Source organism: Leuresthes tenuis, unplaced genomic scaffold (genome assembly GCF_036924035.1).
Source record: "Leuresthes tenuis unplaced genomic scaffold, fLeuTen1.0.hap1 SCAF_2, whole genome shotgun sequence".
Classification (NCBI taxonomy): Eukaryota; Metazoa; Chordata; class Actinopteri; order Atheriniformes; family Atherinopsidae; genus Leuresthes; species Leuresthes tenuis.
In genome coordinates this window covers 5,871,827-5,896,363 of record NW_027325356.1, presented here as the reverse complement: position 1 = coordinate 5,896,363, position 24,537 = coordinate 5,871,827, and the positions used below count along the sequence as shown (strand labels likewise).

General features: G+C 41.0%; 2 protein-coding genes across 3 annotated transcripts in view; both read right to left on the bottom strand.

The window, feature by feature from the left end:
- Positions 1–24,537, bottom strand: part of htatip2 (HIV-1 Tat interactive protein 2) — a 279,723-nt gene that overhangs the window by 217,822 nt on the left and 37,364 nt on the right. The gene's annotated exons all lie outside the window — the stretch shown is intronic.
- prmt3 (protein arginine methyltransferase 3) overlaps positions 908–24,537 on the bottom strand; it is a 52,588-nt gene continuing 28,958 nt past the window's right edge. For both annotated transcript variants that reach the window (XM_072379981.1, XM_072379982.1), the window contains exons 12-16: positions 22,796–22,983; positions 19,204–19,290; positions 9,841–9,891; positions 9,207–9,294; positions 908–1,132 (exon numbers count right to left, since the gene is read on the bottom strand). In XM_072379981.1, coding sequence (XP_072236082.1) covers positions 1,023–1,132; positions 9,207–9,294; positions 9,841–9,891; positions 19,204–19,290; positions 22,796–22,983 — 524 coding nt within the window. In that variant the 3' untranslated portion in view covers positions 908–1,022. The remainder of the gene's footprint in view (positions 1,133–9,206; positions 9,295–9,840; positions 9,892–19,203; positions 19,291–22,795; positions 22,984–24,537) is intronic.

The following is a 24,537-nucleotide window of genomic DNA, read 5'->3' as shown; positions in this document are numbered from 1 at the left end:
TGATGGGCCAAAAAGTTCAGTTTTAAGCTCATCCCCACGCTTGGCGAGTTTTTTTTTTTTTACACTTTTGGAACTTTTCGGTGAGCAGTAGCTTTTTTTCCCTCACCACAGCTGTGTAGTGTACAGCTTATAGTGGTCCTATGGACAGATACACCAGTCTCCACTGTGGGGGGTTTCCTGCTCCACCAGGGTGACCTTTGGGCTCTTTGCTGCTTTGATTTATACTTTATACATCACTGACCCGTTATGAGAGCTCCTTGGTCTTCGTGATGCCTCTTCACCTCCTGGGCCGTTCAGAACAGGTGTAAATATACTGAGATTAGGTGGGTTTTCTGAACTCTGAAGGTAACTGGTAGCACACGATCTTATTTAGTTTGGGCTATTTCTGCAGATTAACCAAGAAATCTGGTTACAGGCTGTAACACCACAGGGGGTGAATCATTTTTGGTGTGTTTTCAAATTTATTTTTAAAAAAAAAGGAGGATTTCTTTTGCATTCCGTTTGGATTTGCTTCCTGTCTGGGTTCAGTTACCTCTCACCTGCACTGTGGTTGCCATCCCCTCCTTCACTATATTTACTACCAGCCTTACTTTGCTCTCGTGGTCATTTGTTCTTGTGCGTTTTACGCCTCCTTGCCAAGACAAGTTTTGATTGATCTGTTATTTCATGATTATAACATACATGTACGTCACATACCTAGATTTAAAATGCCCAGCTGCCTCACGGATGCCTCTCTTCCAGGTCCATGGCTGTAACGTGACTTCTAAGACTCCCACCTGATGGAAAAAGCTAGCTAGGGGAGGCAGTCCTGTAACTTAGACGTTTAGTTTATGTTACCATCCAAACACGTTCTTTTACCTACTTAAGGGTCATACGATTATTCCAAGAAGCAAACACAATCCAAAGATTTGAGATATCAAAATCAAGAGTTTTATTCAGTCTTGCTCCCACATGTGTGAGTACATGAATGGTGTATAAAAACAGTGGCTACATTTGTTGGATGTACCATGTGACTGCTGGCATTACTGCAGGCTGTAGGTCTGCTTCCTCTCTCGGATATTGAGGGTGACGAACAGCGAGCGAGGGTCCTTCTTGTTTTTACGAACAGTAATCTTTCCCTCGAGCTCCTCCCCTGATAAAAAGAGAAGCAAAAAAAAGACAAGGAGAGAAATTTCAGCACGTTTTACACCGAACACGAGCAATCACATGAACCACCCCGTGTTTGAAGGTGTTCTCAGTGAATCAGAGCTTAGTAGGAATGAAAATATTAGCACACATTGGTCTATCTCAGCTGTGGTTAAACGCAGGAGCTTCTTAAGGCAGCCCGATCTCATCAAAAATACTGCAGTAAGAAGTCGTGATGCATGAAAGCTGCACATCTTTTGCTTTTTGTGTCACTGCAGGCTATTTAAACTGTTGAGGAATAACATTAAAGCTCTAAAATGACACCCAGAAAGCTCATCATGAACAAAAATGACAAGCAAAATATGTATGAAATGATGTGCTATTTATATACAAAGGCATTAACTCACATACACCACTAAAAATGAAGATTATTAAGAAGAAGAATTAAAACCAACCAAAAAGAATTAAAACCCCTTAATAACATTCTGATGAAACATTTGGGGCAGATAACTCTTAACATCCTGCAGCTTGAATGGATAAGAGTGCCATTACTTTTGGTTGTGATTCATTGTGTGGTGATCAAAAAAATCCCTATAAACAAACCCCTAAAAGGTTCCTTGCTGGGAACAATGAGATTTGCCAAAAAGAAAGAGAAAACCCTTGTTTGGAGCCCTAGAGCTCAGGCCCGCTTTACAGGAGAAACAGTTTAAATTTGGTTGACTGACTCAGTATCTTAAAAGTGTCTCTGGTCCCTCCCGTTATATCAGAGCTCAGAATTCTTTCTTCAACTTTGGAGAAGAGGAGTCTCTTTAATCTATAGAACACAGTTTATTCATAAAAATACGTGTCCAGCGCTAGATTCTACCACTCACGGTTCAAGAATTGTTTTAATAGTAACAGTTCTTGCACAAAGGATGTTTGTTTGAGGCTATTTTTCTATCGTCTGCTCATATCAAACAGCAGCAGTAAGCGAGAGGCTCAGTGGAATTCAGGACTCAAAGTCTAAAAGTCACTTTAAGGTCAGGAATATGTTTGTTTCTCCAACGCTTTGGTGTAAGAAACTTGCTTCGTTGTGGGCATACTTAGTCACAAACTTGCCTGTGTGTCACACCTGTTACCAGAGGGTTCCACAAGGGGGCGCACCAGGTGACTCAGCCCAGAAAAACAGCCACTGGCACCATCCCCCCACTTTCCTTTTTTTTTTTTGTCCATGTCCGTGGATGGATGCTTTCAAAATGGTACGGCTCTTTCGACAGCTATGACAGGGATATCTGTCACTGTACAGCCGCACAGATACATCATCGAAATGCAGGTAATCGTAGGCCATCTCCTCCAGCTTGCCTTCAAAACTTTCTGCCATTTTTACTGTTGCCGACCATGTCCTACATCTGGATAAATTTGGCTCTAGACTGCCCCTACTGGTCACCTCCATATTGCAGCTTGTGAACGTGTAGCGTTATTTCTGAGGATGTGCACGATCAAAGCTGCAAACAAACACAGGATGTGCCAGTCGCCCTTGTTAAACACACAAATCTGTAATTAAATGCAAGTACATTTGTGGCTTAAGAGTTAATAGGAGAACTATAAAATAAGTTAAACTATCCAAATAAAACTGATAAACAGATACTCAAATGAGTTGAGCAGGAACAATAAGGCTTAGAACTGTCTGTAAAAGTTTTTCAGAAATTGTTTAGTCACCTTTATTCTCATTCAACGGCTTCACAAAATATTTGAAAAATGTTCAAATTGAAACCAATAAGAAAAAAACCAAGTGGGAGAGACAGAGATGGAGCACTACGTCAAAATAAATAACATTACAAGCGATCCAGAACCACACAAAGTTCAGATAGTTATCCCTTTGCCCGTGTTCTCCATGTCATAAAGTTTTATGAAACTCAGCTTGGTAGATGTTTGTGTTATTTAGCAGCGAGTAAAACAATCAGAGCCAATATTCTGATTTTCTTTGGAGGAAGCCGTTGGATTTTTCTGTTCTCTTCGCGTTACTCAAAGTTTACATGATGATGTATATCAGACCGGAGGAAAGAAAATCAAAAGACAGAAAGCTATTTCACTGAGTCAGACATCGATCAGTATACTCGTGATGAAATCAAAGTCTTCTTGATGCCCTGCAGCAGTGCAGTGTTGCTGAGCTCAGGCCTCTGCAGCATGACCGCACTGGTGCTCGTAGAAATGATGATGTGCGATAAGACAATGAGGTTTAATGTATGTTATTAAGAGGGACTGCGTGTGGATGAATGCAGATGATCTGATATCTCCATATGGCGGTGAGAAAGAAACTCCTTTACAGTACGACACACAAGCGATCTGCATGCCAGGAGAAGACGCTGATGATTATGAGACATAATCACTCTGATTACCTTCACGTTTGACTGCTGGAGGTAAATTAATGTTTACCCAAACGGCAAACAAGCAAGCAGTTCCCACCCCACCTCCTTTCTGGGCGCCACGAGCTGCTCAGTGCTGGAGGTGAGAGGAGGACGAGGAGAGAAAATGCTGACTATCGCTTTTTTCCAGCGAAGTGGCGGCCATCACTGCTGTCACGTTTCACTTGTTGTCATGCCAACGTCACTGTCACCGAGTCTGCTGACGGCGCCGCTCACTGGCTCAGTGACTCCACTGCAGAGATGGCAGGCTGCCACAACGTTTCATAAAAGCAGCGTGTAACAAATGAGCACCAGCGAAATTAATGAAATATTTCTCAGATTTAAAGAAAAATCCTTCTTTTGTGAGGTGCCTTCCTGTGGTGCGTAAAGCCTTTAATCTTGATTGTATTTTTTATGGATTTCATGTTATGGACCTACACAAAATAGCCCAAATTGGTGAGGTGAAAAATCTTTAGAAATAGTAGCTTAGATCCGACTCATAGACCAAATCGCAGCATTTCATTAAGGCAATAAAAAAAGAATACACTGGTTTTAAGAAACAAATAATCATCTTATAGAGATAAACCTCTAATGAGTGTATGGATGTATTTACGAGATGATGGGTAGATGCTGAAAGCAGACTGGACTAATGACCTGAGAGATCAAGTTAAATGAAACAGGTGGAGTTCTTGCTAAACTCTGGATGATAGCTTTTACAGAAGCCAACACAGAAATGTTGAAAAACTCCACACTGTACTGCTCCCTACTGCAACACCAACTTCATTTTTCTTGCCGCCAAAAACATTTTGCCTCGTAACATTAGACTAATAAAATTAACGAATAGTTCACAGTGGTCCAATGAAATTGCACGATAAATCAAACACACTTACGCGACTAAATTATTGTAAATCTACGGTGGCCGACACGTGCAAACAGGAAAACAAATCCAAAAGTAAAGCGCTGCAAGAAAAAAACGTGTAAATATCTCATTAAAATGTGGACACCTTATCATCCGGTGCGGCCTATACAAGTACAAAATGGATTTACTTTTTAAAATTAGAGGCTGCGGCTTATATTCAGGTGCGCTCTGTAGTCCGGCTGAAAAGCTGAAAAAAAAAAAAATAGGAAAAACCCTAATTTCAGGTCGTGCGTGGTTCAGAATGACAAAAGCACTATAAGGCATCTGTGTTAGGGATAAATATGAAACAGATATTTATCAAATCACCCTCGAGCTTTACTCCATTTCTTAATGTATTATAGGACAAGCAACCATCATAAAAACAAAACAAAACAAGATGCTAACAAGATGTTCCTCTTATCTGTTTTGAGGAATTGACACTAGGAGTCTCATTTTTGCATCAGCAGTGGTTTGGTAAAAGCAGTAGAACCTGGTGCCAGTGGGGGCTGCAGTCAGAAGGAAATCAGCAAAAAGCTGGTAAAGGCCAAAGAAATAACTACCTGACATTTGTTAACCTTTTGCTACAAAATAGGGAAAAAAGGGGGGTTTGGGATCAAAGACTTGCACCCTAAAAGAAAACAATCTTTGCAATTAGGTTTCCAACTAATCCTGAATGCTTCAGACTGAGGAGTTGAAGCAGCTCTGCTGCAATCAGTCAAACTGAACTCCCCCACGGAGGACGGGCCTTAGTGCCTTGTGTAAACTGGCCACTCAGACGCTGGGAGAAAGAGTTAACCATGTGTGGAAATGAGTCGTGATGTTGAGCTGGGCTTTCGCTGCAATGTCGTACATCACCATGCCAGTGTCATTAAGCACAGCCAGGCCCATGGAAACCGCCAGTCTCAGCCCGACGCAGCCTTTCTCCATGAAATTACAATGGAAGTACATGGCTGGTGTTAGTGAGCCATTTAAATGGTTTTAACCACTTTGCTCATGTCCCCACAGTGTCTGCACCTGCTTACAGTGAGGGCAAGTCCCTCTAAGACGAGGTGTGCGAGAAATACATTTTCCCCATTGAAGTATCTTTTACAGTCTCCCTAAATGTGTAAAGAGATGCAGATGAGAAAGGGAAAAACAATATATCGGAGCTGAGAAGAGGTATGAGTCCGGGGCCAGAGTAAGAAGAAGAGCTGATGGATTGTAGAACCTAAAAAAAGCAGTCTGGAGATTTGAGCTTGGAATGGGTGCTGCGGTTTGTCAGCTCAAGGACCTTCAGGGTTTGAAGGAGGAGGAGAAGGCAAAGAGGTGCTTTAAACTGCACCTCAACTACCAAAGGGAGCAGGGAGGCGGGGTTTGGAAGAGCTCCAGCTCGACTCGGGACAGAAGAGGTGAGTCATGTAAGGAGGCAGGAAAAAAGACCAACTGACTAACCAATAGAAGTCGGGTTAGAAACCCACGCCCATATCTCTGATGCTCCAAGCTGCCTTTTGTGCAAGGAACCAGGGCAAAGTCTCACCTTGAGCATGATGGGACTTTGTTGCAAAAAAATAAAAGAAGAAAGTGACCTCCTTTCTCCAGGCAACGTTAAGTAGGTAAAACTAGTGTGTTTGTGAGGGTCTAGTATTGTAGAGGAGGGCCCTTTTTTCAGGGCATGACAAATAATTTGCTGTTTAATTTATAACGCTGCCAGTTGGGAGGATTTGCAGGGATGTTTTGTTCCAGGCTGCTGCCTCTCCTCCACCAGCACCTCCCAAAGACGTGCAGCCCCAGAGTTAATTACTGCTGCACTCGTACTGCACACATCAAATAAGATTTGTTGTCCGCCACGATAAATCACCTCAGCAGGAGCCAATATTAAAACAAACCACTGGCTGTTTATGCTCAGCCTTCACTGCGGCCGATCAGACCTGAAGGTGCTTCTCAGTCAACACTCAGGAGGAGGCGCCGCTGTGAGAAACGGGGAGTTTTGTCATCTTCAAGGTGACTGAAAGTTTTCTCCTGCAGCAAGAGGGGAGTTTAAATAGTGTGGAAGAACGTCTGTGTATTTCAGTGTGTAAAGAAGCAGTGTGTGTGTGTGTGTGTGTAGTAAAGTGCACCATAAGAGCCTAGCAGGCGGCTGGTGAATGCTGTTAAAAACTTCATTTCTGGTTTACAGCCCCGGGATGAAGCTGGGGACAGTTAAGAGTGACGGGCTACTCGGAGCCCATCAATAACCCGTCTCTCAATGCAACCTTCACTTTCCCCTTCTCTTAAACTTCTCCTGCTCCTACTGACTGGTTCACGTACACATCTGTGCAAAAGTCCTCAACCAACCTCATTTCTAAACATTTTGCTTCCATGGAGCCAGACTGGAACAGGGGCAATAATACAAAATTCATTAAGCTACCAAGATTAAGTCTGTGAGCAATTTATACACAACTGTCAACATATAAACTGTCTGTCTGGGATTTAATTAAATGAGTGTGTCTTAGGCAAATATAAGGAAGGTAAAACATTAACCTCACATATTAACAATGATAGTTATCGACAACACAAAAATCTTGAGCCACTCCTTTCATTCCATCTTTTTAAGTGGTTTTGAACATACTTCTCCAGGCTTTCTGTAGGTCTTTAGTCATTGGCTACATCCTCTGTCCAATCTTTGTATCTGTCCATGTTCAGAGAAATGTGTTTCGTTTGTTAAACCTTACAAACACTTAAAACCGGTCTATGAATCATTCAGACGTCTACACATCTCACCCAGCTGTGTGTTTTGAGGGGTTGTTCAGTTGCTGCTTGGGCTTTTTGTTGTGCTCTTAGGAAGCTTTTGGCTTTTTGTTGTGCTCTTAGGAAGCTTTTGGCTTTAGGCAGCGATCATTGTGCCACTGGGGAAAGCGTTGTTGCCATGAACAGGAATGATGTTTAGGTGGATGGTGCATATCATAGTAATATGTCAGGACTAAAATCTTCCTGCATAACATTGCACTGAACTAATATATTACTGTTATGCACTTTAATTGTGGTTTTAGTCTTTTTGTTGGTCTATTCTGACATTGACCAAAGTAACAGGTCAAACAATAAGGTACTGATCCATAACTGATGTGTCATATTCTTTTAATCTTTGGAACGCTACAAAAGGGGTGAACACAATCCTCCCAAAGATATTTCCTCATCTGTTCTTATGTTGATGGGGAAAACTTGTGCATGCAGTCCAAATATATATGTGCATATGATACAGAGACGAATAGCAGGGGCACAGACACTAACACTGCGCATCGGGTCGTCAAAATAAATCCCTTTTACTCTGCAGTCTTCCCTTTTCTATAATGCATTGTCACACAGTTGTCCTCTGCTCTCCCTGTTGGCTTTATCTGACCCACTTGGCCTGCGATAGCATTTGTGCAATGTCAGAGATTTTGACGTTCTTATCTTCCTGGGTTCAGCAGGTGGAGGCTGAGCGTGGCTAAAGGCTGTAGAACGTCAACCACCTCCATCCCTGCGCAGGTCATTTATTACAGTAGGCTCCATCTGATATCTGGTCAGTGAGAGGACAGCCAGTCCTGAGGCTCATCCATCTTCATATCAGCAGACCAACAAGTGATTTCTGATAACCTGCAGGAGCTCACAACAGTAACTAACACAGGATGCCAAGTGCTTGGTAACAAAGCAACTGGACTTCTGTTCCGTGTTCTTGAAGATGTTTCAGGGATGTTTCCTCTCTCATCTGAAAGGCTTTTTCAGTTGTACTCATTTGTGGGGAGTTTTAGACTAACTATGAGAGGAATCTCAAAGGAAAGTGTGAATATTCCAGCTTAAAAGTGTCGTTTCAACTGCATTTGTGTTGCAGCTCTTTTAATTTACACACTCCTCCAGCCTCTCTGAGCAGCCACAAAAACAAAACTGGGCATGTGCAAATGGCTTTTTTCTGCCTTCTGTCAGCTGATCAGAGAAGAGGCAAAGAGACCATAAACTGTTTGTGCAGAGAGGCTGGTGTTAGAGCCAGTTCTAAGTTGGTTTTATAAACATTGCTTTGATTTTCCACAGCCTGGGAACTATCATTACAGCCCTCTGAAGATCTCTCCCAACACATTTCCGGACGTTCCTCTCGTGTATTCTTTTCAGTCGAAGCTGCTTCTGATTTGGACTCTTGGTGCAAACCAGCACTAGAACCACTATGGTTCTCAGCTTTGCTTTCAATAAAAAAAGAAAATCATATTCTGTTCAAACAAATATCATAAGTGTACACTAGATTTTCTTCTTTTTCAATTCTGTGGGTGTATTAATCTAAAAACACTAATATAGTTTCTTTTAAAGTTAGTATGTTCCTAAACTGTCGATAACACCTTCACTACAGAACAATAACAGCAAAGATATCCACACGGATATGTCCAACAGCACCAGTTCAGTATATTTCAATCTGCTGATACAGCGAGTCTATCAATATTTCACTGGCCAGTTATGAAGAATTTCTCTTGTAACATGTCATGGTTCAGAAGCCTGCAAGCTGCTATCAGATGAAGTTTTACATGCCGTCTCTGATGGCTGCATGTGATTTGTTTTGATCCCTCCCTGTCGCTGTGGGTGACAGATAAAGGGTGTCAACCAGCCCGACTACAGCTCCACCAGACAGATTACCTGTTGCTGCTCACTGCAACGCACACACAAGGTCCAAAAGAGTAAAAGGAGCTCATGAGGGACAGCAAATACAAGTCGTCCATCTAATGAAGACTTCAGCTGAATTTAAAAACAAACAAACTGAGAATATTCAGTTGCTCTTTTCGTCTGCCCACTGCTTGGTGGTAATCCGTGCGGTTACTGACCTGCTTGAACAGGCACAGGCTTCTCCAGAAGGAAGACGGTCTGCTTCCAGTGGGTCTTTGTGACATGAGGACCGGTGGAGAACATCACCTGGTGTAACAACACGAAGAAAAACAAGCAAATGCATCAAAAATACATCTGAATAAAGAAAAAAACATCAAAAACAGAATGACTCAAGAAAACTAACACAGAAGTCTTGTTTGTAAAATAATAAATCAATCTTACATTTCATCTTGTTACTGTCATCTACTTTTAGTTTGCATGTTCATATCATTTACAGTTTTGTCAGTGTAATAAACAATCTGCACAGTATTTAGTATGCGAAAAGAGAAGAATATGTTACAATGTTCCAGTTTTAGCCCCCCGTGGAACTGGTAATTTACTGGTTCAGTCACAGTATGCAGCCCGAGTCCAAGGTAAAATAGGAGGAGCAATCAAAAGGCACGTCTGTGTAGCTCACAGAGTTTGGCATCAGCTGTTCCAACTGGACGGGCTCTGCTAGGTAAGTGCTTGTATCAGCAGTTCGCTAGAACGCTCGTCGATTGCCAGCGAACGCCTCGGGGAGGAGGAACACGCTAAAGCGTGAACATAATTGAGTTTCCGTTAAATGGCTCGGTTGTTGCTGCTGCTGCTTACCTTGTTGCTGCAGCCTTTGTCAAAGAAAATGTCAAAGTAGCCGACAATTGCCTGCAATGAAATATGAGAGCTCTGTTAGAATGTGACAGTACAATAAACCCCTGGATTTGTTTGAGTACACACCAACTGTGACATGCAGAGCTGAGGTACCAATGAGCAGAATAAGCTCAACGAGCTGCCGTGTTCAGGAACAAGGCAGTAAAACAGACATTTATATTGTAAAAGTTAAAGGAGATGCGAGAATTGCCTGCGAGTGTGTGTGTGTGTGATCTGCACAAGCCAATCAGCCACCCTGTTAGAGATGCTCCACTGATACAACTCACTTTATTTCCTCTAACCTTAAAAACAACTTGGTTTTTCCATTTAGGCTGAGTCGACACTTCCCATGTCCTCCCTCTCACCTCATCTGAGACTTGTCACCGGACAAAAGAAATAAATTATGAGGCAGCCAACGACAGCATTGAGGACATTTTTGCTGACAATTAAGAAAACAAATAAATAAAAATCCAGCTTGCTAAAGCATGTGAAATTAGCAACGGAGGCTATTTTAGTGACAGAGTTGCAGAGATGTAAAAAAAAATCCTAAGCAGAAAGGAAAACAAGTGTTGGATCAATGGAATATGAACCTTCATTGGGATAAAGGCCACCAGGGGAAAGGAAATTAGACAACTGGCACATTCAGGGAATCTTTGTTCTGTTGAGAAGCCCTCATGGAAACCAAAAAGCAAGAAAGAGCCAGTCTGAAGGTTTATAAGGGCTTTCTATGTGCCCAAAAACAACTTGTTTTCTCAATTCACTAAAAAAACTGAATGGATTTTGAGTTTTTCAATGAACACAAGATACTCTGTAAGCTACTCTGCATGCGAGTGATTACAGATTCCCACATCTAGAACAAACCGAGGGAAAGTCCAAAGCCAGAGCACCTTTAGGAGACTGTTGTCAGATTTGTGAGGTAAAAACCACCCCCCCAGGCATGTTTTCCTCCCATTTCTGCCCCCACTGAAGGAGCAGAGTCACTCTATCAATCTCAGGAGCGCACTTGTAGTGGCAATGATGCGGAACTAATAGCTTTTAATCCTGACGCAGCTGACAACTCGGAGGCCGGTTCTCTGAGACAAAGAAGAGCTGAATCAATGCAAGGGAGAGAGCAGAAAATTAAATACAAGAGAGGAAAGGAGGAAAGAACGCTGTAAAATAAGGAGAAACACAGAAAACTTATAGGGAACCGAGGGAGCAAGAGAGAGAAAGAAGCTAAAACAATGTTAACGCTGAGAGCAATCTTCTCCAAACTCTGCCAAACTGTAGAATTCAAAAGAGCAATTTGTTCTCATAAGGCACACAAAACACACGCATGCAACCTTGATAATCAGAGACCGTGTTCAATACACTCCACACCAAGGTTTCAATCAACCTTTATCGACTGAGACAGGCAGGGGCAGCACCGCTAACGCACAGTGAAACCGCCAGAAAAGAACCCAAAGTGGATAAAAGAGCATGTCAACCCAATGCAATTATGGCTTTTAATGAACACTACAGAGAAGCTCAGTGCTGAGGTAATTAGGAAATTAGCCGTAATTACTCAGCAGGCAGAGCGGATTCACCTCCCTCAGTCAGAGAGGCAGAGATCATCCTCAATGCGCCTCGCCGATGACAACGCCTCGTAAGCGAGATTGATTGTCATTTCAGCGTTATGCAATTTTCGCACCGCAGCCAGGACGAGCAATTAAAAATTTGGGATACAAAGTGAAACTTGCAAATACAAAACCGGTTAAGTAGCTTGGCGCTGCGACACCCCATTAAAATCACATCTGAAAGAGAGATAAAGAACAAAAAAAGAAATGTAACTGCCTCAGATGTTAAACACAGAAGATGTTAAAGTGGTCAGTTAAGCGATAAAGACCTCGATGACCGACGTACATCAACTCAGAGGCATCAAATAACTTTTCTGGGCAATGTGACTGAACTTAATGAGAAATTTAACGAAACTCAAACTTTAAGGGCTCAAACGATGAAAGAAACTTGTGTTCATGTTCATCTGCAGCTATCTTCAATAGTTAATAAAGTATATTAACAAAAAGAAGTTAAGCTCTCAAACGGTGGTGAAAAGTGATTTTTATGTGGGCAGATGCTGGGATTTCCTACAGCTGATGGATGTTTGGCCACTTTTAGGAAGAAAACTCAAATAAAAGTGAGCAGATGGATGCTGGCAACGCATACACACAACACCGTCATCTATCCAGAATTTTATTCACCTCATGAATCTAACAAATGTTTACGTCTCCACCAACTTAGACTAAAACAGTTCAGCTGCCTTCATCAGTTCCAGCTGTTGGTAACTTTGTCTGGTGGATGGTGCCAGCAGGTAGAGCATGTTAACTTGAGCTCGTTAGCTAAATTCATATCAGGGTTTCAGCTTTTTGAGAAGTCATTTCTGGGTTTAATTTGAAATATTCCACTTTACTTTCTAGAGATGCTTATGGTTTGTTCTATTTGAACTGAAAAGTTGGAAGTCTTGAGCTCCAAGAGGTTAAAAAAAAATCTGAGGAAACTCCATAACAAGTCAGGTTTCCAGTAAACTCAGTCACTAGCTCCTATAGTTTACATCATTATCCAAAAAGCACATCTTACAAAAGAAATTTGAGATAATTGTGATCATGTCTACCTTATCATCATAATTGTGTGCCATCACATGTATGAAAACAACTATAAAACTATAAGACATGTCATATTTCCACACTAAGTTTAATCCCTGAACGTCATCTTTTGCCTTCTAGTCTTCTGCTCTGGACATGGAAAATATTTGTGACTAAAAACAGTAGTTGAGTGTAAATTGGAAGGTTGGCAGATGTTCTGGTCCACATGTTGAAATGTCCTCAGGCAATGCAATGAAACAACACTGACCCCCGATATACGAGTGTATGACTGATAAAAAGCTGTATTAGAAGTGTGTACCAATGTGTGTGTGAATTTGCTGTGTGAAGTGTTTTCAGTAGTCAACAAGAATAACTAAAAGCTTAAAAAAACTGCCCGTTTAATTAGGATTATGTGAATTTATTAAAGTAGTGGGATTACAATATAATAAACTAGTATACCGTCAATCGTGCTTATTCGTATGGTAATCGTACAATTGGTGCTGCAATAACTTTCATAATCAGAATGATTCCTGCATCAGAAACAGACAGAAAGCATCGTTATTGTTCCCTCTCTCTTTCATCACATATGTTGATTCTCACAAAGAATTTTTACTGTATGAAGAAAAATTGTATTCAGACCGTCTTTGTTCTTTTTACTCCAAGTCTGACCATTTTCCCTAAAGTTTGTGATTGCATTCTTCCCATTTTTCTCCTTGTCTTGTTTCTATTGTCTGGCCCCTGGGTGTTTTTTTGATCCTGTAAATAATTCTTTAGAAGGATTTTGACCCATTTCTGTTACCCTGCCTTGGGTTCACACTTCTCAAAAACATCGCAATAAAACTGCCTGATCACAGGGTTAAAGAGACCGAACAAAACTGTGGATTAAATCAAATCGAATGTTATCTAAAAACGAATGGGAAGAAGGGAGAGGAGGTTAAAAAAGTGGCTGAGGCAGAGAAGGAAAATAAAGGGTAAACTGGAAGAAGAGACACACCCACACACCAAAACAGGACAAATCAGAATGAGTGCTTTTCATTTTCATCAGTGTTTAGCCTTGGGCCCCGACTCTGTCTGTGATAAGTGATGGCAGTGGGCATCCTGGCGGCCCACGAAGGAGGAGGCTCTGCAACACTGCAGCGCTCCGGCTCCCATTCACCGGGAGGAGCGGGGGGAAAATTAATAATTATCATCATGGATAACACCAACAGGGAGCAATTCATCATTGCTCCCCTTTCGCCCGACTATGTGTCAGCAAGCCGCGTGGCCCGGCCAGATACTATTATACGACGGTGGAGGGGGAGGTTGTAAGGAGGGGGGTGGGTTAAGCGGAGGGAGAAGGAGGGGCACTGAGGTGGAGGAAGGGAGAGGGTGGGAGAATAGAGGGCTAATGCGCTTTTGATGGGGTTTATCCAGGCGTGGAGGCTTCAAGCACGACCACCTCAAGAGCAAGATGGTGTGAATTCCCCCCCGTAGACCGCCTCCGACTCTCCTCCCAGCCTCTCTGCGCAACTGCTCCTGCAAGGCTGAGTTCAAGCATGCATCTGATTTGGGTGCAGCGCACCTCCAGGTGGTGTTCCTCACTCAGGATGTCCCCTTAGACAAACAACTGTACGGTGACAGTAAGAGGAAGCCCACAATCCAGCTGTGCAGAAGAGGCTGCGGTGAGATGGGTTGCTGAGGTTTGTTAAAGACAGATGAATGAATAAAAGGAGTGCCAGGTTGACGGCATTCACAGCAAAACATATGGAGAAATCCTCCTTTTGTCAAACTGTGTCAGATTAAATCACCTATTTTACATTTTTACAATTTTCAAAATGTTTCAATGGGCGTCGTTCCTTTTTTCACTTTTACACAATGTTCTGTGTTCTTTTCTCAGTTTGGGGCAGGACTTGTCATCCTGGTAAGATAGAAAATGGAAATTTCAGAACTAAGCTGTGAAGAATCTTTTTTACGGAAAACCACCTAAACCTAACTGAGCTGCGTTTTTATTACCAAATCTTTCGTTTTTTAAGGTGTCTAAACCTAACCAAAGAGAAAAGTAAAAGTGAGGTGCACAAACTATTTCTGGATGAATGCGGAACTCCAGCTCATTCTCTGTAATGCAGTCTTGTGTTTTAGAAATAAATAGAGTTTCAATTAGATTTTCATATGGCTGAATTTATCTATTTATTTTCAAATAAAAAACACCAAAAATAGTATTTTCCCCATTAAGCTGAAGAAAAAAAAAAAACTAAGATTGCCAACAGCTGTTATGTATTTTCCACCTGGAGCCACAGGGAGTTTTACTCTTGGTTCATTTAAAAATGAATGGATAAGATCTCCACTGCCTTCCACATGTTTAGAAAGTCGCAGGCGCCCCATGCTCCTGGTCTCCAGTTGAAATTTTCCTTTAGAAGCTTTTGGTGTGAAGTCAGTTTTGTTGTTGAAAAAGCCCCACAAACACTCGCTAACATCTGGCTTTTGAGTAGGGTTGAGCGATTTTAATTGATACCGCGATATATATCAATATTTTGTTTCCCAATAAAGTATAGATTTTTCAGCCGCGAGTATTGATTTTTTTATTTAGTTTTTTTTAGCAAATTTTATTGAAAAGTCAGACGTTATAATTAGTGAAAAGACAGAACATTAATATTGTACAAAACAATGCCGGGGGGGATCACATTATACAAAACAGTGATAAATTAGTTCATAAAAATGTTATATAAAGTGCATAGCTCAGTGGTTTTGATGGCTTTTCTGTTTATAGAATGTAGGATTGTTGTAATTTATTGTTTGAGCTCCTTCTCAAAAATGAAAAAAGATGGTTTGTGATTAGAGAATTTGGATTTGTGTTTATGGTATTTAGCAAGTAAAACAAGCAGGCTGATGATGTAATAATCACAATATAAAAATGAGTCTGCTTACGCTGAAGACACGTTTGTGACATGTTTGTTTGTCTGGCGGTGTTGTCCTTCCGGTTCAAAGGTCGGACCATCAGTCCAATCAGCGACGATTCAGGTCAAATCACACTGTCCCTTTAAAATCTTTCAGAAAATGATGTGTGGCGAATCGCTGGCTGAATGCCGTGTATCGTATCGTGAGATTAGTGTATCACTACAGCCCTACTTTTGAGAGCAATGGGAAAGTGTTTAAATGGAACGATTGTGAAGCAGACTAATAGGAACACAACAACCGTGTGGACAAGCCAATTCTCAATGAAGACGGTGCAGTCAGGGCTACAATAGAGGGGAGGGTTCACCTTTTCTCTACAGAAACACAAGTTTACAGACTGTCCCACATGGAGGCTCTGAAACTGACAGCAACAACCCAGAGACAAAGAGATGGATGGATTTTACCCAACTGAAAGACAGTCCCTCTGTGAGCTGATATCCACGGTCCAGTCAACACTTAGAAAACTAGCCTAATTATCTCAGAGGGTTACTCTTATCAGAAACTGTGGTCCTGTACACAGATACAGTGTACTACCATACCTTCATCCAGGGAGTTAATAGTATAATGGATCAGTTCTGAATAAGATGGAATAACTCAAAACATGAAGGGTAAACACACTACTACTGAGAGAGGGAAATGATTTAAATGAGCTTGGTTTAAACACCTTACTTTTGATTTATAAGCGACATAAGTGAGTGTCACTTACTCCCTCATCAATCAGGTGAAAAGCGGTCTATTTTGTGCAACAAAACATGCACTAACATGCATGTGCAGTTGGACCACCTGCCGTAACACAGGACACAGATTCCCAATTTAAATCAAGCAGAGGAAGAATTATTTCTTCATTATGCATTATGTTTGCTGTTGCATTAAGATTCAAATTATAATTGATCCAACCTTTACATACTGAATAATCCAGATGATTAAAGTACTATGCATATGAGGTAATACTCCTGACCTGTGAAATCCTTATTTTTTACCTTGTTTGATGTCATAAACCTTTTGTTGAATACTGTGGTTTCATGAGATTGTCAGCTAGAATCTTTTTGGTTCTCTCTTTCAGCCAGCTAATATCCCCAATCTTAATGTGCTGTACTGATGCATGGTTGGAAGTTAAAAAGTGGATTTTTTCATTAACAACCCGCTTCTTAATGCGCTAAAAATCGTCCTTGGAGTTGACAAGTGCCTGCCCTGTCAGTCCAGAAGGCCACCCCCTCCAGACACACAATTTAAATTTGATGGAAAGCAGGTTAGAGATGGATTGCTCCGACTTTTTTCCCTCTGTGGTGCTACTGTAGCTATGTCAGCAGCAGTGAGACAGCGGCATTAAAATTAATTACAGACAGAAACTTATTCTCTCCTGGCATGCCATCAGCATACATCATTTCCAGACTTTAGAAGAGGAAGAGGATGAGGCTTCTTTTCTTTTGCGATCTATTCCACCACTCAGATGAGCGATCATGTCTCTGACAAAGCTGTAGAGCCAAAAACATGAGATGGCAGCAAACATTAAAAAAGAAAAAAAAAGCCCAGTAAATGGAAGTTTTAATTAAAGTTTCAATGCATTTTTACATTCTGATTCAAGGTTTGCAAAAGCAGACGCAGTGTAAACGAAGCACGGGGCACGGGAGATACAGGAGGGAGGAAAGAAAAGGGGGATATTAAAAAATGCGAGAGAAAGAGGATTTGTCTTGTACAGGAACGGCGCAGACGCAGGGGTTGTGCTGTTCATTTAATGCAAGGTTAGGCAGGCTGAGCTGATGAATGGACTGTCGACAAGAGAACAAAAGCAGGCGCTCAATCATGGGACAGGAGAAACAGCAGCTCCCTCTCACCATTCCCTGAGCACTGGTCCAGGAGCAGTTTACCCTTCACACACCCCACCCTTAACTACTACTGAGGAGCTACAGCCAATACTGACTACAGATCAGTATCTTTATTGTAACGTCATTCTGCTCTTGCAGGCCACATCTTTGAATACAGGGAAGAGCAGGCTAGATACTGGAGGCTGGATACTCCAAGTATCTACAATGTACACAAGTGATAGCTTGTACATAGAATAGCTACATTATAAATGGTGGAAAAACCCAGATGAAACAAGTACAATACGTATGCTTTCATATACCATTACCCAACATGGGGCCAATGAAAAGTGTAAAACAGGAGCAAAGAATGAGAAATCTGTACCTAAAAAGTCAAATGGACAAACTAAATCTCTGTTTCATATGATCACATCATCCGTTTTGCTGCACTGGACTCCAAACATAACCAGGCTTACATTCAAGAGAAAGAAACGGGATGTTTTCAATTACAGAGCAGAGAAGACAGGAAAAATGAGAGAATGTTTACAAATCCCATTATATCCACCAACCTTACCCACAGAGCACAGGCCAGATAATAACTACCTATTGATTATCCATTAAAGCAATACACCAGACAGTGCAGAGCAAACACTGCAGCACGACACAGAGCTGCCGCGACACAATGGGCTTTGTCACAGACAGATCACTTCACATGGTGTAGAGAACGAAGGCGGCAGTAGTGAAGCCGTTCTGTAGCGATATAGCTGAGAGAAATGTGGCTCAGACACTGTGGGAAGTTCATGGGACGTGAATGGAAATGGAGGCAGCCAACACCTCGCCAAATAGACACAAAAACTTATTTTTGTCTTGATGCCTGTGGCAGACTCACTGAGGTTATACACTTTTATCAAGTATCCAAGTTACTTACCAGTTTATTTTTCATTCAATTCTCTGTGTACTATAGAGCTAAAAATAAACCAACCAGAGTTTTTTCTTAAAGGGCTTCCCTAAAGAAAACTGCTCCTGAACCAACTAAAACATTTCCTGGTATTCCCGGCTTCCCACCTGGACTTGATGACATCACCACAAAACGTACACATCACAAACATTAAGCCATTCTTTTGATAACTAATGTAACATTTCCTCTCCTCCATTCACTGTGGCTCCCTGTTTGGACCCTCCTCTGGGGGGGTCTTTTGCTCCTCTTTTTCTTTGTCTGGTATGTTGTTTTACTGAATGGAGACTGAGGCAGGTGCACACATACTTTGTGAGTACTTCCTCCACATCTGTAGCTGCTGTATCTATAAAAGCTTATTCGGACTTATGAGATATGCATTTTCAATCAAGGCTGAAAGCAGAAAAAAAACAGCAGCAGAAAATGGAGTCTGGCTTAGGTCCAGTGGATGTTTGCTCTGGACAAGTGAGAGCACATTTTGAACACAGTGAGACTGTTGTGATTACATAAATCTCTGTTGGCTTTTAGAAAAATGACAGGGAGAGCATTCACCATGTTGTATGACAAGTCATTCACAGTCACGTGTGCCTCGTTTCTCCCATTCAATTTGAAACTGTGCGAGAAGTCCAGCTGACATTCTCTTAAACAGAAACCCGATCCATCAACAGGTGCTGACTGATGTCCCGTCTGCTTGTTCTGCCTTGTTCCTCTCACACAACATCTCTGATAAATGGCAGGTGTTCACAGTGGATGCACGCACTTGTTTCAGGTCATTTTTTGTGTTCCTTAATGTTTTAAAAGAATGAAAAACAAGGCGCAGAGACACTCACAGCGAAAATAAAAATGATCCTGTAAATATTTGCTGCACTATGTTTTCTTAAAATAAAAAAAATTGTATTTGACGACTCAGCAACATACATTTCTAAAAGAGCTGTTCTGAGAGTATTTCACGGATACTGCTTGCTTACTGATGAGCCACTGCGTCCTCAGTTAGCCATTTGTCGTGCCTATATGTGTGAAATTGAGCGATATTGCTGCTTACCGTGCAGTTTGTGGTGTTCGTCATCTTCAAGCTGAAATCTGCCGCAAACTCCAACTCCGACAGACTCACACTGTTACAGTCAAACGTCTGTAAACATTAAAAAAAAAAACACACAAGATCACAACTACAGCAACACGAGGAACAGTTTAATAAAGCTAAATATCACAAGAATAAAAAGGGTACACAGAAGGAATCCTACAAGGAGAAAGGTGTAATAACAGCAGAGATCAATGTGCTCTGGTGAGCCGTTGTCCCTAAAGTTTGGCTTTAAAGCTGTCAAATGCAGAAATATGAGTCAAACACCCCCTTTTTCGGGTGCACAACCATCCGTTAGAAATAAAAGCTGAGATACTTCATCGTCTCTGAGTGGGATTTTAGGTTTTGTCGACCCAGGTAACACCAAGACAGCCTGGTTGTGTTCAACCTGTTTGATATTACACACCTCGACTTCCCCTTTAGGCTGGACAGGAGCTGCACCACCAGCTGCGGTCTTTCTTCCTTATACGGGTTTGAAATTCACCAACAACCTGTGGCTTCGTGGTAAAAATGTACATATTTTGTTTTCAGAGGTTCGGTCAGTAACAGATCATGTTTCTTTCATGGACCTGAAATAATTTAGGATAAACCAGTGCACTTTAACCAGATCTGACCAGGTCTTATTGAGCGGTAAAGCCATTTCTCTGAGATGGATATGGGTTCTTTTTGTCCTCAAAACAAGTCTGTCTAAACTGGTGATTTGATCATGACGGTGATCCAAAACATCTTGAACTAGGCTGGTGCAGAATTACAATAAATGAGAACACCTGAAAACGTGTTTAAAACAAGAAAACGTCACCATGAGCTCAACAGAAAACCTTCATCTGAGTTTGCTCCAGCAGGCAGCTTACAGTGAACAGAAACATTTAGCAGCCTATTCAGATTAGAATTAAATCTCTAATACAGCTCCTTAATCAGATAAAGTCATCATGTTTGTCATAATATCCAAATAACCGTAATTTGACAGTTATTATTATCAGCTATTTCAACTGGAAGTCAAGACACAAAATAAGAAATTGAATGAAAAACAAGCGTATGTTAGTGTGCATATAACGGACAATATTTCATGGTCTCGTTACAATAATGTAAAATATTAAACACTTATGTAGTTGAATAAAGACATGGACGAGGCCTAAACATAACAACACAAACAGGGGGTGACTATCGCATTGACAGGTCAATTTAACGTGACAACTGAAGCTAACTGAGCCTAAATGTGACAGTTTGACTACGAGATCAAAGCCGGGCTCCTACTATTCATATGGAAGTACATATCACTTATTAGACATTACAGCAGGACATGTGCTGTAAGCAGCCTCTTTCAGCTGTATCGTGCTACCTGTCAGACAGCAGATTTATGGTTTTAACTCCAAATTCTCTGAATCTCAACCTCACGGAGCACCTTTGTGATGTGCTGAGAAACAAGTCCAACCCATGAAGGACACATCTCGCAGCTTACAGAAATATAAATGATCTGCTGAAGCCTTGCTGCCGGACTCCCCTGGATATGTTTTGGAGTCTGTGGCGGCAGCATAGGAGGAGATTTACACAATATTGAACAGGTGGTATGAATGTTGAGGCTAAGAAATGTACGTTAAATATATAGACAGCTATACTGAAGGGGGAGAATTAAAAATTCTGAATGTAAGTAAACTAATTAGAGCAACACTCACTATCACAGAAAACGTTTTTGAAAAATGAGGCTGAAATGGAAACAATTTAAACATTCCTCATGTTGAACAATCCTATCCGTTTTCATTGGGTGGGGAGAAAAAAGCTTATCTTTAGAACAGGGATTAATAATTCCATGAAACTGCTCTCAATTTTACGGAATTGCAACCAGCCTTAATGGAATGTTATTGGATCGTATCAACGGGAGGCAATAAATGAGAGTCCTCGTAATTTGGGCAGAGGGGCTGTCTATTTGTCACTGGAGGGAAGAAACTATCGATTAGAGGATTCAAATTCCATTACATCAAACTCTACCCTCATTCATCACATTCTCAGATGGGTGGAGGACATGGCAAAGAGGCTCACTGGCATGAGAGTCAAGAGCAAAGGGCTTTCATGGATATTCTGAGTTCCTCAATGTGAGACTGTCTCATCTATGTGTGTTTATACTTGTGGTCTTATCTCAAACTAATGTGTGTGCTCCCCACTCAGCTCTGTGAAAACCGCTCTATCTGCAGCCAGCTCAGAGTAATGAAGTTTCCTTAAGAGGAACTTAAACAAGGATTAGATAGATCAATCATCCAGCTCTACAGCATCCCCACAAACACACTCATACACGTCCTTAAACTCCAGAGCCGTATCTCTCCCTCTACAGCTAACTACTGCCCTCATTCTCTGTCTGTGCTCTAACAGCCTGGACCTCGAAAACTCAATTTCTCCTGTTAGTGTCTGCTTCTGCAGAACATACACAGCACTTGAGCAACATTTCAGGTTGCTGATAGATATATATATGTGTGATGCATGATGTCAGGTAGCTAGTGCCATTCAAAGATGAGAATGGGCAAAATATCTATAGTATAAGTACTTCAAGCTTCTTTAAGAGGGAAATACTGGCTCAGAGTGCAGGCTAGAGAAAGAATGAAGAATGAGGGCTGTACAAAGCAGTGAAAAAGTTGCTTTCTGACGGTTTCAGTGGAAACATTGTGAATCAGGTGGTAAAGCAGTTCACAGGGAGGTGAAATTCTGTGGCGACACAGGTGTTGATCATTTAGTCAATGGCAGATACAGACAGATTTTGTCATTTATTTTCCCTTTAATGGCAGGGAAACAACAACACAGTATGAAATATTTTTTTAAAAACAACTCAAGTTTAAAGTATTTTGGTGCATCATCACACCAGCTTTGAATGGGCACAAATTGTTCCATGCAAAGTTTCCTAATAATTAGTCAACAAGCTGAATACAGGGTGATACCGATTTAAGACCAATTCATCTGAGCATCCACCTACTCTTTATGCTCATGACCCCCAAACAAAAAAATGAGCAACTCAAGTGGTCCTTTGGATCCCCTAACAAAGGTAGTGAGTGAAGAATAATCTTAAAAAGGCCTTTATGGGTCAAACTCTAGTATGAGCAACAAATAGCAACCAAACTTTTCTTAAATGAATAATAAGAGTCTTGTGACTCCATTAATTTGTTGTAGCAATCGAGGCTCATTCAATGACCAATTAGAACTCATACAGTTTCAGCCAAACATGTCTTATTGGGCTTTAAATGTGTCCCGCTGAGAATTTACGTCTGCAACTTCTGAAATTCTCTGTATGTCTTGCCAAAAACAAGCATAAATATGTAAAATTATATGCAGAAGTCACTCTCTTTCATTCTAAAGCAGTATTACAAACACCTGGGATATAAATATATTGACCTGTTCCAGTCGAGTTGGTTTCTGCGAGTCTAGTTTTGAGAAACCTGATTTTGTACGATTTCGGTTGGATTAATGTGTTTAAATGCACATAAAATGCTTGGTTTTGGTAAGACTAACACAGTAACTTCTTTATTTCTCGTGCCATGTAAACATGCTGAATGCTACTAGCTGATCTGTTTACCTGTATGACTGCCGGTTCAGAGATGAGTGTATCCGCCTTCACCACTTCCACCACAGCCTCGGGCACCACGGCCTTCTTCATGCATGCCATGTTGAAGCCATACACGTCATCCCAGAATGCAATGCGATCCTGGTGCTTCAGTTCATCTCCAACAGCTGTCAGGCTGATGTTACAAAGGTCCGGGTAAACTGTGAAGAACAGCAGTTAACAAGCCGACTCATTTAAAAGTAGTCCCTCTCAATTATGTCTGATGAGCCGCCAGAATCGTGCAGTGTTGTTTCTCTCTGCAGGGGAATTGCTTGGATTTCCCTCGTTTCTTCTTATTTTGACACTGTGAGAAACCGCAACTTTTCTTTACTTTATGAACACAGTCAAGAGTCTTCAGGCAGTTAAAGGAGAGGCTAAGTCTGAATGATGTGTTTTTGCTTTTATTAACCACTTAAAATACTTTTAATGACTAAAAACTACAGAATAGTACTAGAAAAACTACAACAAGGGAGTTCTAAGACATTTTCCTCTAAAAATGTCTACAGTTGTCCAGTGTTCTCAGTTGATTTGTGAGCCATTTCTAACATCCGAGTACAAACATTTACTTAAAATCCAGTTCTGAACACGTATGTTACATTCTGACCATGCATGCTGTTATGTTTTCAAATATTTCTGATAGAATTGTAGTTTAAGGTACTATAGCTCATATATATCAGTTACAACTGAATCAATGCACTGCATTGGAAAAATGGAAGAGAACCAACCCCTCTGGTAAGACAGGAGGTAAACTCACCGTTACCTCACCTAAACAGGATAAATGTTAAGACATTACTGTCTGGTTGGTCCGTGAATTAAAAATCAGTAATATAGAGAAATAGGTGATATTTTAAAGTTTCAGTTTGGTCTTCATAGTCATCAAGTAATCAAATGAGTAGATTAATGAAGAGGTGGCATTATAGTGTAAATGTTGTACTTTATGTGTAATCTATGTGATATAATCTCTGCTTGTTTAATCAGTTCATTTTTAGAAATTCAGACTTTTAGCTGAAAAAAGAAAAAAACAAAGCCTGGAAACACAACTGGTTTTATAACACCTGGAAAACACTAAAAACAAATGTAATACTTTCCCAGACATCCCTAATTATCGTAGTCACAAGTCAGCCTCAAGTCTCAACGCCATGAAGAAAACGAAAATCAAACACACGTCTTCTGGGATTCTTCTTTAACTAAATACGTTTGCTGTCTGTGGGCTGAAAAATCGGACACATTTGGTTGAGAACGGACTTGTGTTCGGTGTTTCCATCTCCCTTCTCTTTTGAAACTCTTATGAAAACGGCAAACCCCAACAAAAGCGAGCACATAATTTCACACATTCGCCACATTTTACACTTTTACACACAAAAAAAAAAACTGATGGCGAACCATCTGAAGCCAAGAGAAATACAGTTAAACCTAAAGGCTAAAAGTGATTAGACCTTTGAGCTTGGGTAATTTTGTCTTACTTACATAGACCAGAAATGAATAAAAGTATAGTTAAAAACTGCATTTAACTGTTCATTCTTGACTGGCTGATCCCAATCGTGAGGTAAAACAGCAAACAACAAAAAGAGAAACAGTTATACAGCCCAGGTTATATTGTACAATTCAAATTAATTGCAAAACAATAGAAAACAGACATAAATCCCTGTTCATAGCTCTGATAGTTAATAGCATCTCAAAATGCAATTTCAATGTCCGCAACTATTAGAAAGGCT